The sequence below is a fragment of the Sorex fumeus genome, unplaced genomic scaffold, assembly GCF_029834395.1.
Source record: "Sorex fumeus unplaced genomic scaffold, SorFum_2.1 ptg000003l, whole genome shotgun sequence".
Taxonomy (NCBI): domain Eukaryota; kingdom Metazoa; phylum Chordata; class Mammalia; order Eulipotyphla; family Soricidae; genus Sorex; species Sorex fumeus.
In genome coordinates, this window is record NW_026606060.1 from 41,095,361 (window position 1) to 41,110,183 (window position 14,823).

The window sequence follows — 14,823 nt, forward strand, 5'->3', positions numbered from 1 at the left end:
GAAAACCATTCTACATGATTTTTTAACCTTCATAGAATGGCACATTTGTTTCTCCCCACCCCTTAAATTGAATCTTGTTAGTCCCACTCTCTTGAAATTATTTTGATTCTTGATGGTGTCACTCACCACATTTTTTGTCCTTTCCAGACTATGGAGCTAGCTTGTCTGCTTTAGTTTGAGGAGTAGTTTAAATACTTGTATATTTGATCTTGAAGACTAATGTGACAAATGTTTTAAAACAATTTTGGAGATCATATGTGATCATGTTATAAAGGTATTTATTTTCTCTATTCAAAAACAAGGCAAAAGTAAAATTTTTTATCCATAAAATATAGCTTCCATATTAAATAATCTTTCATTTTATTTGCTAGTAGCCTGTGGAAAATCAGTATTATTATTATTAATGTTGAAAATTTAGTTATCTTTGCGCTTGGATAACTGCCAACATGATTGCTTCTCAATATCTGGGCTCTGTTCTTAATTTCAAAAGGTGTAGTTTTAAAGTACATGTTTCAGTAAGCCAAGTAATGTTAACCATCTGCTAATGGATTTTTGACATAGAAATATTAGAATCAGCAGCATGACAGTTATTCAAAGGCTGTGTGCTTTTATGAGACCCTTCCTCCATAAAAATATCAGCAATTTTATTTTGTGACTTAAATATAACATGTTAATAATATATACAAACATTTTCTTGGACTTGCTTCCTCTTTACTTCTGATTGTAAAAGAAATGAAAACATTTTAGATGATCCCCCAAAGTATTATGAACTCTTAGCAGTATCTCTGCTTTACATAATTAAAGAAGTTGGCTCTGATCAGATGTTGTTTTTCTTTTTCTTCCTCTTTGACTTACAGAATTTAATGCCCACAATTATTAAATGGGAGAAATAGAGTCAGTTTCTATAGTTCTGTTCTTTAAATTCAGTACAATTGCATATTTGGTAGAAATGACCTGTCTCAACGCTGACCTACGTTGACCTATTCAGAATAAGAAAAGTTTTTTTTATAGAAATTGGTAAAAGGGACGTGTGTTTTTCATGTCATCAGTTCAAATCAGCTCAATGATCTGGAGCTGTCAGCATTCAGCCATTGTCTAATGTAAAATAGAGTACTGTGATCATGAAATAGCACATTTATTTTCTTTCTAAACACCCTTCCTTTCCTCTAGAGTGTAAATACATGCTACTGTCATCTCTCTTCTCTCTTTCTCTGTCTCTCTCCATTTGGTGGTTTTAAGGCTTACTAGTGTCAAATATTATTTCTCATTCATTTATAGTCTATGATTTTATGTATAAAAAGTGATAATGCTCTTTTTTAAAATTTAAAGAATTAATATTTGAAAAAAGTGCTCATCATCACTTATTATCAGAAACATACAAAGCAAAATGAGATATCACCTCATACCAGTGAGTCTGTCACACATCAGAAAGAGTAGATACAATCAGTGCTGGCAGCAATGGTGAAAAAGGAACCCTCATTCACTGTTGGTGAGAATATTATCTGATTTACCTGTATGGAAAACAGTGTGGAAACTTCTGAACACATTAAGAATTGAGCTTCCATATTACCCACTGAGTCCACTCTGGCTTCTACCACAAGAGAACAAAAACATTGTAATTTATAAAAGATATTTGAATTCCTATATCCATGACAGCATTTTTCATAATAGCCAAGATCTAGAAATAACCCAGGAGTCCAAGAACAGATTAGTGGATAAAGAAATTGTGTTAAACATACACACTGGAATTCTACTTAGCTATTTTTTTTTAAATAAAATCCTGTAGTTCACGGCTATGTGGATAAAACTGGGGTCATAGCATCATACTGAATCCAGTAAGTTAAAGGAAGAAGGTCAAATAATGAATGAGCTCTCTTATATGTGCAGTATAAAGAAACAATGTAAGAGAATAAAAAATGGTCAATGGTAACAGACCCTGAGAGTAGATCTGTAGAGCTAAGTTGCTAAGTGCATGTATGTTCTAGGATGGTGGGGGTTCGAGAATTTGAGGAGACGGGACCTAGGTACAGTGGAGAAGGAAAGCTGACACTTTAGTGTTAGGTATGGTTTAGCATCATTGCATGTCTGAGCACTTCTTATTAATTGTATTGTATATCAAAGTGTCTTAAAAATCAGGAGGGTTAGGGATGTAGATCAGTGGTAGAGCACTTGCTTACATGTGTGCAATTCTGGGTTTGATCTCCAGAGCCACAAATAATAATAGTTTTTAAATAAAATTAAAATTCAAGGAATAAAAGAGAGAACATTTCAAATGTATAAATCCTATCACTTAGGAATAGCTTCATTAACAATAAATGAGTATCTGTTGGACATCTCTCTGAGCATGTTTGTAGATGGGAAAATGTATGGACAGATGAGGGAGGGAGGGAAGGAGAGAAGGAATGAAGAAAAGGAGGGAGGGAGGTAGGAAGATATGGTTTTATAAATATAAATTCATATAATGTTCTAATTTTTATACTTAAGCATCATTACAGTAGTTTTTTTGAAGAAACTAGGCAAAAATTAAGATATTGATGCATTCGAATAAACTTTTTCCCCTTCACAGTATGAGATGTTTAGGCTCTTTTCCCTTTTAAGGTTAAAGAGTTGATGAAGAACTTGTTGGCTTATATTGATTTTCATGCAGTCATGTTTCTTAGGTAGACACTATTTCTGTTCATCCAGTTCTCTCACCCTGTAAGGATATAGAAGAAGTGTGTTTCCTCACTCCTTTCAGATTTTGCTCTGCCTCAAAATGTGAGCAGATATAAACAGTGTCCCTTAATGACCAGGCTCTTAATGACCACTCTTAACATCCACTGAAAACTTGTGTGCAGGCGCTGTCCTCCATGTGGGCTTGTGGTGAAGGAAATGCTCACAAGAAATTATCTGTGTTTTTTAGTTGTTGAGATTTAGACTTGTTTTCTGCCTTAGCTCCTAGCTTCTCAGGCTGTAGGTGATCACCCAATATAAGACTATATAACCATGAGGGTGATAAAAATTTTGTTTTAAACAGGAATTTAATATTTATTGCCAGTAAATGTTTGATTTGTGTACTTATTTAATGTGCCTGGGGTCACATAACAATACCTTGGGTGGAAAAGAGTTGTTAGTGGAAAAAGTCAAAGAAGATAAGTGGATAGCTTCATGTGTCCTGTCTGCTACCATCTCCATTTCAGGCCAGAAAAAATGTAAGGGGGGAAGGAAGAAGGGAGGGAGAAAGTACACATTGTAGTTTGTGATGCAGACAGCAGAGAATGCTCCTGAAATTCAGTTATTAGCCCATATTATATCTTGCAATGTATTATTCTGTGTCAGGTTTTTCATACCATTTAGAGATTCTGTTGTTTATCCATTTTTTTTTTTTGCTATGTTCTGGTTTTAGATCTTTGAATCCTCCAGGTTGGGTTTTCTTCATCAGAACTGTCCATTCACCTTTTCATAATAATGTATTTTTCTCCTTTCATAACTATCCCTTTTCTTTAATTGCTCTAAATTCTACCTTTAATATCTAATTTCCTCAAATCTTTTCTAAATATAAATAATTTTATGATTTGAGTTTGTGAAATGATTCTCTTCTTCAAAAAAATTTTTTTTATTAAGTCACCGTGAATTCTATTCTTAGTGTTTTTGGTTTATTAGTTTATGATGATATAAGTCCTTTATAGATTATTTTAATATAGAACACTTTTATAAAAATCTTATTTTATGTTTGATTATCTCAACATAATGCTCTTGTTTTAGGTCTTCATGTTCCTGTTGTCTCTTATTAGGCTGTTCTCTGACAAATCCTTTTTCTTATTCCTTGGAGATTGTTTTCCCTTTTTTCAACCCCTGCTCCCAGTGTTACCTCTGAAAATCATTAGTTACTGTCTTGCTATACTATTTCTCTAGTCCCTTTCCATGATTTAAAATTATACTATAAAGATGCACCACAGAGCCTGGCAAGCTACCTGTGGCGTATTCCATGTGCCAAAAACAGTAACAATAACGGGTCTCATTCCCCTGACCCTGAAAGAGCCTCCAGTACGGCAGTGTTGGGAAAGATGAGTAAGGAGAGGCTGTTAAAATCTAAGGGCTGGAACGAATAGAGACATCATTACTGGCATCCGCTGGAGTAAATTGATGAACAATGGGATGACAGCGATACAGTATGTTACTCAATTGCTCTGGCATTTCACTCGAGCATGTGCCCTGGTACTCAGGCACACTGGACTGATTTCTTCTGGATACGTCATGGCTCTCCATAGTGCCCTTCGAGAACTGGGTGTCTCCTGTTCTGTCCACTTTCTTTAGTGAAAGGGCACAAACCAGCGTAGGAGTCAGGGCTGAGAGCAGGAGCAGCAGGGTTGCTTGAGCATGAGCCAGGTTGTAGCCGTGTGCCTTGTGCAGTCCCTCCACTCACCACATGAAACGTCTTTCTGTTTCTGCCAGGGATAATCAGTCCTCAGAGTTCACATTTCTAATCTCCCCATGCCTCCAGGAGGCACTTACCATCTTCACTCCAGTGAAGTCAGAAGAGGAAAGAATGATAAGATACCCCACTTAATTTGTTCCTCTCCAGATATAGGATTGGATGTGTTAAAACTGAGTTTTGTCGAATAATTGATATAGCCTCCAGGAGATAGAAATTGTCATGTGCTTCTTTTTATTCTCTTTTGTGTATCTCCTTGGATATTGAAGCATGGAGATTCAGAGATCAAGTCTCGTTGTGACATAGTCACCCAGACAACTTTCTGGGATCTCTGGGTCTTTCTCACTCTCTAAATTAAATATGGGTAAGGAAGAGAGGATTTCAGTATAGAAAGTAATTAACATTGACAATATTTCACTAGTATAGACTTACCCCTTTTAAAATTTCCTATTCAGTCTCAAATTATTTACTATAATTTCTTTGGTTTTTAACTACTAAATGTTAATAAATATGAGTAGTTGGCAACATAATACCCCTAGAGTTATTTAACTTGTTTATTTATCCAGTAATACTCATTTATGTAGCAAATGGCTAATATGTGTGTGGCACTATTCTCAATACCTTGAACACATCATTGAGCAAAACTGCTAAGGTTCTCCTGACTGTGAGGAGTTTCCAATCTAGCAGAGATGGGATGAGTGTGTGTGATAAAAACCATAGCAATAGTAAATATAGCACAACCATAACATATAATATGCTAGAAGGTGATATGTGGATAAGAAAGATCTCAGAATTGAATGAGAGTTCTGTTTTATAATAGAGATCTTGGCACCAGAGGTACCATTCATTAATAATTAACAAATTTTGGATGGAGCCAGCAGAAGAATAATCTAGGGAAAGGGGTCAGCTGGTGTAAGACTAGGAAATTCCATACTGGATGGTGTGTTTAAGGAACATGATGAAGGACAATTAATGGCCTTGGGTCAAGTTTGTGCAAATAGATGAGATAAAATGAATGCCTCTGCAAGTTGAGCATGAACTTTTAAAGGTTTTATAGTACTATGAAAACATATGCTCCATATCAAGGATATACAAAATACTGGTTGAACTCCACAAGAAGAAAACATCCATCCAACTCCATCAAAAAATGGGGTAATGAAATGAACAGAAACTTTCTCAAAGAAGAAATCCGAATGGCAAAAAAGCACATGAGAAAATGCTCTACATCATTAATCATCAGGGAGATGCAGATCAAAACCACAATGAGATACCATCTCACACCTCAGAGACTGGCCCACATTCAAAAGAACAAAAGCAACCGATGCTGGGGACACTCCTTCACTGTTGGTGGGAATGCCGACTGGTTCAGCCCTTTTGGAAAACAGTATGGACGTTCCTCAAAAAATTAGAAATTGAGCTCCCATTTGACCCAGCAATACCACTCCTGGGAATATATCCCAGAGAGGCAAAAATGTGTAGCCGAAGTGACATCTGCACTTGTTTGTTCATTGCAGCACTCTTTACAGTAGCCAGAAACTGGAAGAAACCTGAGTGCCCAAGAACAGATGACTGGTTAAAGAAACTTTGGTACATCTACACAATGGAGTACTATGTAGCTGTTAGAAAAGATGAAGTCATGAAATTTACATACAAGTGGTACAATATGGAAAGTATCATGCTAAGCGAAATGAGTCAGAAAGAGAGGAATAGACATAGAAAGATTGCATTCATCTGGGGGATATAAAATAACAAAATATGAGATTAATACCCAAGAATAGCTGAGATCAACACCAGGAGGATTACTCCATAGCTTAGAGGCCAGCTGGGTATTCTAGGGGAAAGGACAGTTCAGATAGAGAAGGGAGCACCAAATGGAGGGTGTTTGGAGGATCCTCCCAGGAGGGGAGATGCAGGTTGAAAGTAGACTGGACTGAACATGTTTGCCACTCAATGCCTCTTTTGCTGATCACAACACCTAAAAGGAGAGAGAGAACAAAAGGGAATGCCCTACCACAGTGGCAGGGGGCATGGGGGGGTGGGGGGGGGGAGGGATATTATCCTGGTGGTGGAAAATGGGTACTGGTGGAGGGATGGGTATTTGATCATGGTATGACAGAAATCCAAGCACAAAAATTTGTAAATCTACAACTGTACCTCATGGTGTTTCACTAATAAAAAATAAATTAAAAAAAAAAAACATATGCTCCACCAGTATTCAGTTCACTGTCTTATTTCAAATGTCTAATGAGTGGTCCTTAAAAAAGCAGAAACAAACAAGTGAAAGAAAGAGAGAGAGAGAGAGAGAGAGAGAGAGAGAGAGAAAGAAGAAAGAAGGAGAGAGAGAGAGAGAGAGAGAGAAAGAGAGAGAGAGAGAAAGAAAAATTACCAAAGCCTCAAAACCTTGTTTCTGTGGTAGAAGATACAGAGGAAAGGATATGCAGCAAGAAGTGAATAGTGGTTGCTCACATCTCAGAAGATGTAAATTCAGTAGAAAATAACAAAATTGAGTTTTAAAAATGCAACTTGTTCTATAGAAACCAGGCCTTGGAAATTACCTGGCTTTTACCTTTCACAAGTAAGAAAACAAAATGGAGAGAGGCTAAATGGCTTATCCTGCACTCTATGGCTATCTAGTACCCAGGTCTGCCAATTCCTCAGCCAGAGCTCTGTCCTCCCACCTGCCTGCCTTTTAATTTGCCGAGAACTCAATTACTGCAAACTGTGTGTTGTTGACCTTCCTTGGACTTGCGCGTCAAATCAAGTTTTCCATTACAGTAAGTATGATTGTTACTGGTGTTTTGCAACATGGCCTTGTTATTTGGGGTAGGCTGTCACTTCATCATCCTGGAAATCAGTTTTAGAAAGACCAAACAGTTTATTTCTCCACCTCTCTGAGAGGATCAGATTGTTCTCTGTGATTATCTATCAGAACAAGGGGTTCCATCCTCACGTACAAATAATTGGCTCAGAGCATATGTTGCATTAATCGTTGGCCTACAGTCAGAATGATGACAAAGTGGAGTAGAATCACAGATGCTCCTTTCTCAACACCCCACGAACTAAACCCAAAAAAAGGTTAAAAACAACTAGTAGCATCCACACAAATAAGAAGCCAAATGCATCTTTATACCATGCACTTGGAAAAGCAGCAGGCAAGGCAGAAACTTCCTTCCTCTTCCCATGGAAGCAGTACTAGGAAAAGAAGGGAAAGCGACATAATCCCAAGGATTTCTGCTGACCCTGAGGATGTCCGGGACACCGAATGAGCAATAAGTACCAGCAGCCTCATCAGCAAATGCCAAGGAGGCAGGCAAGCCACCCAAGGCCCGTCATCTTCATGCCCCTGTGCTAGGCTCAGAAGAGACCAAAATTATGACAGGAACTTGCCTCACAGAGTAGACTTCGTTTCCAAGAGAAGGCATAGCACCAGGCCACTAGCAAAGGCCTTGAATCCTACTTTAATCCGGGACAGAGCATGGCATAGAAAATAACAGCTTATTTTATCGCAGCTCAGAGGAAGAAAGACAACTGTTCCCTAGGATCATGGGCAGAGTGTCAAGGAGACGTCAGTTTATACTGAGAGGGCAATCCCAGGTTTTGAAAAGAAGCACTCATGTTGGGTATAAGCATGTCTCCAACCCAGTGGTTGGAGAGATAGCACAGGGATAGGCGCTTACCTTGCATGCAGCTGACCTTGATTCAAGCACAGAGCTAGGAGCAACCCCCAGATACCACCAAAGATGTCCCTCATACAACAAAAATGTATGGGGGGTGGTGAAGACAGGTGTAGTGACAACTATATGAAAAAGTTAACATCGAAGAATGAAAAAAAAGAACAACTGTCATTTTTTAATATACTGCCACCCTGATCCAAGAAAATGCAGCCTTGCAAGTTGTGCATGCTATAAAAGAGCATTCAAAGAAATAAAATTTAAAAGAAACAAAAATTCAACGTAGCTGTAATGAAACATCACTGAGATTCTCTTATGTTCTACTTTTAATTCTGGTCAATTATACATAATGTGAAACTTGCCATCTTTTACTGTTCAGAAGTGTTAAGTACATGCTTGTTGTTGCAAAATCAGCCCCAGAACTCATTTCATCTTGCAAAAATGGACGTCTGTACCCATTGAACAACATCTCAATAGACCCATCTTTCAGCCCCTGGCAGCCATCATTCTTCTTACAGTGTCTTCTTAAGTGAATTTAGCTTCTCTCAATATCTCATATGTGTGGAATCAGAGCATTCGTCCTTGTGTGACTGGTGCGTCACATTTAATATGATGTCCTCAAGATTCATTCACTGGAACATGTCAGGATTTTCTTCCTTGAGCAATAGCACAGCAGATAGGGTGTTTGCCTTACAAGCGGCCAACATGGCTGACCCGAGTTTGATTCCTCCACCCCTCTCGGAGAGCCCGGCAAGCTACCGAGAGTATCTCGCCCGCACGGCAAAGCCTGGCAAGCTTCCCGTGACGTATTCGATATGCTAAGCACAGTAACAAATATCACAATGGAGACGTTACTGGGCCTGCTCGAGCAAATCGATGAACAACGGGAGGACAGTGACAGTGACGGTAAAGTTGCATGATACTTTAATATATATGTATATGAAGTCTTGTATATCTTTTACTCTCATAGGTTACTTTCTCTTTTGACTATTGTGAGCAATGCTAGGTATACCAGTGTCTTCAAGTCACTGTTTTCAGTTCTTTGAAGTCTGTAATCCAGAACTGGAATTTTCAGGTCATGTGGTAATTCTGTCTTATTTACTTAAATATTGTTACTGATATTATATTTTACAAGACAGTATATGTTTTAGGAACATTATTTCATGTCTCTTTAAAATATAATTCACCATGCTATGCCTACCAACCAAGTATCAATATCCCTTGACTGACTCTCTTAGACCTCTCCATCATTTAATCTTTTTCTCCCTCTCTCCCCCTCCCTTGTTGGTAACCTCAGTATCAGGGTCAGAGTCCAAGATCTTGTGTTCACTTATCTGTTGCCTTGCTTTGTTCTTTATATCTCATGTATGAGAAAGGTGATCCAGTGTTTGCCTTTGTCCTTTCCCTATATTTAACTTAACATGCTCCCCCTTATTTATCTTAACATAAATTTTATTCATGTTGTCCCAAAAGGCATTATTTTATCTCTTCTTATAAGTGAGTAGTATTCCTGTTTGTGTGTGTGTGTGTGTGTGTGTGTGTGTGTGTGTGTGTATGTCTGTATACTACATCTTTGTATTCATGTCATTGGGCACTTGAGTCTCATTTCCAGATTTTAGCTACTGTAAATAGAACAAATAGAACTGTTTTATTTATATATGTATATATAATACAGTTATATATTATATATATTCAAATTAGTGGTTTGGGGATAGATGCCTAGGAACAGAATTTTGGGGTGTTGTTAGAATATAATTAATCTATTTTTAATGTACTGAGAATTCTCTGTACTATTTTCTGTAAAGACTGGACCAATTTATACTCCCACTAACACTGTATGAGGTTCTTTTTCATCACAACACACCAGCACCTGTTTTAGATCTTTTTGATATGGTAATTTTATTTTTAATTTTTTTTGAGAAACTACCCTGCTATTTTTCCACAGGAGCTATACCATTTCACACTGCTGCCAATAACATACACAGGTTTCAGTTTCTCCCGTCCTCACCATCACTTACCTTTTTAGTTATTTTCTTTAATAGTGGCCAGCCTATTGGATGTGAAGTGGAATGACATTTCTTTTTTTCACTTTAATTTACTGGGGGTAGGGAGTTTTCAATAGTGTTTGGGGTACCATATTGTACCAAATATCAAACCTGGGACACCCACATGCAAAGAAGCTCTTTCTAATCCATTTCTGACCCATTGCCTCAGCCCGGAATGTTAAATGACATATTGAAGAGCCAAGAAAAGAAATTGAGATCAGGAGTCAGAGAGATGATACAAGGGTTAGGGCTCTTGCCTTGCATGAGTCAATCCCTCAGTTCTAATGTTGGCATCACATGGTCCACATATCTATGGATTTGATCCTGGAAACTCCAAGCACCATTTGATAGGGAGGGTCCCCAGCACTTTGGAGATCCCAACACCACCAGGATTAAGCAGCACTGCATCCTCAGGCGCTTCCAGTGAACTGCCAGCCTGTCAGGGTGAAATCACTGAAAGAGGACTCCTGGCTCTCTGAACACTGCTTGGGAGGCCCCATGAGCACTGCTTGTGAGGTTAAAAATTTTAAAATGGTTGTGTCATTGATATTAAATAAATGACCTGAGGAAGTTACTATTATAGAAGAATATAAATTTTAAGTTTGAGATAATATTAAGATATGAGGAAAAAACATCAGGTGTGACAGGGAAAGGAAATTGAAAATGATGATTATTAAGCAATAAAATAATAAAATATGTATTTACCACTTGCACTTTCATATTTTTCCTCAGTATTCCATGTATATTTGACAGCATTTCAGAAAGCCATTTGATTTTTGTTTCTTTTTCTTCTCTTACATGCAATCAAATTAAAGGACTTTTGTTGGGAGAGAAATATAAAACATCATTATATTATCCTTCTAACAGCATGTCCAGTGATATCCAGAATGATATCCCCCAACTGTAAACACAATGGTGAACTGATTTGGCTAATTTGTCTTCTTTGAACTTTTTTATGTGACTTGAGACTGTTTAATGAACCCATCTTTTGTAAAGCCCATAAAATCACCATTATTAGCATAATAAAATATTGATCAGTATAGAAATGTTATTCTAATTACATTTTAGACATTTTTTTATTATTGCAGTCCTGACAAACAGCAGGAAGCATACTTGGCAATTGCACTTACACTGCAGGCCTTGAGGTATTGGCAAACATTGTGCAGCTAGCAGTGTCTGTGGTGGGAAATGACTGTTCTGCTTAGTGGACCCCTCAGTGTACAGTTCATGAGCCAGAACTGCTGGTGAGCATGAAGTGAAATGGACGCACTATGCTGCTTGCTGCAGACAGTCAGTGTAGTACAGCGATGCCCAAGATACCCCAGCAAGGAAGACAGAAATGGCACTTCTCCTCGAGGTCTCCTTAGTAACTGGAACCAACACCATTCTTTTCTTCTTTTTTCAAAAAAATTTTTTTAATTTATAAAGTAGTTCACAATATTTGATTACATTTATATTCAGACACCAATCCCACCACCATTACACCTTCCCACTACCGTATTTCGGATGTTTCCATCCCGAACTCCAATCCCTTCCCCAAAACAGAACCGAAATAATATGTTTTGTATTGTTTGTTATGAAAACCTGCTGAGAATGCTAGAAAAAAGTATCCTTAGAGGAAAGAGTGTGAGGATTATTGTATTTCACCCGGAGGCCATTAAACCCTTCTGTAAGAGATCACTAACATGTTGTTAAAGATTGAGCCTTGTGTGTGTGTGTGCGTGTGTGTATATATATATATATATATATATATATATATATATATTTGTAAAAAATGTATATTTCCCTTTAAAATTGGTTGCCTCTTACTTTGGGACCTTCAAATGTGGTGCAGTAATCCTGGAGTATGGGTAGAATATGTACTTTAAAGTAAATAGATGCACTTGTGGGTGATGCTCAGCCTGAGTGTGTGGAGAGCCGCTGTGAGCATGGTGGTGACTGAGTTGAAGTTTTCACTGGGCTTCCCCGGGGCTGGGTCCCTTGGGGCAGGGAGGGGTCTCACCTGCCCTCCCTGCAGGGCACCCTGAGTAAAAGAGTCTTGCACAGAATCCGGTGGCATGGCTATGGCGAGTGTCACAACACCATTCTTTTTTTAAATTATTATTATTCTTAATATATTTTATATGTAAAGCTTTAATTCTAAATTAAGGTACTTTCAATGACTCTAGAAAAAATGTAAATCCTAGGCTAATCTCTCCTGGGTACTAACAATATTTTGGAGTTGACGTTTTCTTTTGAGAAATTTAACATTGGTCATGAAAAAAAATGAGGAAAATATGATACCAAATTCTCACATGTATTATATAAAACACCATTCTTTTCAATGTTTCCTGTCCCTGTCTGTCTTTCTCCCTACCACAGTGAACTTCTTTCACTTCCTTGAGTATCCCTGTTCTCCCGCTTTGGCACCTTTGCACACGTAGAATTCCCCTGGTGAGAAAACACTTCCCTCCCTATTCTCCCAGGGGCTCCTGTTTCTCATGCACAGGCCTGGGCTGGGCCCTCCTTCCCCTGGAAGGTTTGCGTCATGGCCATACCCCATGGCCAGCTCAGGACTGTGCTCACTCTGCCAACTGTCACCCACTCACTAAGCAATCCGTCTTAGCTCCCTGCACCTGGCCACACTGACTTTCTCCTCCTCTCTGGGCCTCTGCCAGGATGCTGACTGTCCTTCTGGGCCTGCGCTGGTGCAGCACACACAGCTTTCCTCACTTTCTGCTACCTCCCGGCCTCTACATCTTATTTTTTCGCTTGGCTCCTGCTTCCCTTAGAATCACAACTTTCCTTGGCAGGGTCCAAGTTGATCAGCAGAGAGTGGCTGTTCTGATTAAGTGGGAGTCTCAAGCACTAGCTGTTGCTCAGGGAGGGAATGGTGTATCAGCACCCACGGGTCAGAGCCAGAGAGGGCAGAGGCCCACAAAGGCACTCTGAAGCAGCCCCAGAATCCTCTGTTTGCTCTCTTTGAAAAAATGAGTGGGCACCATCTGTGGCAACAGCAGCACTAGCAGGTGCTTGCAATGCCATCCTAAATGTATGTTTGATAGGCCCAGACCGAAAGAAAATAGATCAGATTGTCACAAAGGTGGGGGTCTCAGATGGGATTTCTAGTTTTCATTTTTGTTTTTAGATTTTTGCCAATGAATTTGCATAGATGTTAAATGGTATTTCCTTTCTTTCCTCTTCCTTCTTTCTTTCTTTCTTTCTTTCTTTCTTTCTTTCTTTCTTTCTTTCTTTTTTTCTTTCCTTTCTTTCTTCTTTCCTTCCTTCCTTTCATTTTTTCTATCTTTTGTCTGGGGCCTCATCTGACAGTGCTCAGGGATCACTCCTGGCATGCTCAGGGGAACATATGAGATGCTGGGGATTGAATCTTGGTCTGCCATATGCAAGGCAAACTCCCTACCCTGCTGTACCATTGTTCCAGCCCTAAATGGTATTTCTTAAACTTCTGACATATTCACCCAGAGCATCCCACCCTCCCCCCCCCAAAAAAAGGGAAACATTGTTCTCTGCCATTTAGGAGTTTTGTATGGAGTCTCCACATTTTTTGTAGTTTGTCTCTTTGTTGTTCTCAACCCAGAGACCAACTCTTTGTCTCTCTTTGTTTCTCTCCTCCCCAGATGACCACGTGGCTGGGATCCCGGCTCATGTCCTCAACAGCTCCCCAACAGACCGACAGATTAACCAACTGGCCCAGCGGCTGGGCGAAGAATGGGAGCCGGTAGTGCTGGCTCTGGGACTGACGCATACTGACATCTACCGCTGCAAGGCCAACCATCCTCACAGTGTGCACGCACAGATGGTGGAGGCCTTCGTCCGCTGGAGGCAGCGCTACGGCAAGCAGGCCACCTTCCAGAGCCTGCACCGTGGTCTCCGGGCAGTGGAGGCTGACCCCTCATTGCTCCAGCACATGCTAGAATGATGGTGCCCCTCCTTTCTTCACCTCCTGGGGAACAGGTCCCCAAGCCACAACAAACGGGATAGATATCTAGGGGTAGGTGTTTGCAGGTGTTTTTAGGTTTCTCTGTGTGTGTGTGTGTGTGTGTGTGTGTGTGTGTATGTTTCATGATCTTTAGATATAAGGATAAAATAGGATTTAAACTTGAAAGCCCAAATTACTCAGATGCCCCACATTAATTTAATAATTCATTGTTTTTAATTACTGGAGGGTTGCATTGTTTGCATTGTATAATTTTTAACTGTGTGGCCCCTTTTTAGTAGATCAGAAGTAGATTTCTTAAAATACTGTTGCTACATTACATGCAGGTGTCTTATATGTAAAACATCCCCTTTTATGTTGCCTGGAACTGACCTTGCTACTAATGATGCTGATGGTAATAAAAAGCAAATCACTATATTTAACTTTTATGAGAAAGTATTGTTTGTTCCCCAACACCATTCTTGTATTGCACAGATGGAGGGTATAAAATTATCGTAGCGAGTTCTTTTGGTCAAGATTGACCATAGCAGGGAAATGCTTACTTTTTCCAGTCAGGATAAATACTCAGACCAGTGTCTGTGTTGAATTTAAAACAGGACTGCTCCTTCCAAAGGCCAGTTCAAGTTTTAGCACATGCATACCTGAGTCCTTCATTGCTTAAGATTGCTTTAAAAAGAAAATCAGTACCTTTTGTGAAAGGATTTATTTGTGAGACAATAAAGTGTATGTTTTTCCATTCAAGCCAGATGATTAAAA

General features: G+C 39.0%; 1 protein-coding gene across 3 annotated transcripts in view; it reads left to right on the top strand.

The window, feature by feature from the left end:
- The window catches only part of LOC130027195 (death domain-containing protein CRADD), a 367,439-nt gene extending 353,346 nt beyond the window's left edge, over positions 1 to 14,093 (top strand). For all 3 annotated transcript variants that reach the window (XM_056117855.1, XM_056117864.1, XM_056117870.1), the window contains one exon: positions 13,748 to 14,093. In XM_056117855.1, the coding sequence (XP_055973830.1) occupies positions 13,748 to 14,049 (302 nt within the window). In that variant the 3' untranslated portion in view covers positions 14,050 to 14,093. The remainder of the gene's footprint in view (positions 1 to 13,747) is intronic.
- Positions 14,094 to 14,823: the final 730 nt, after the last annotated feature.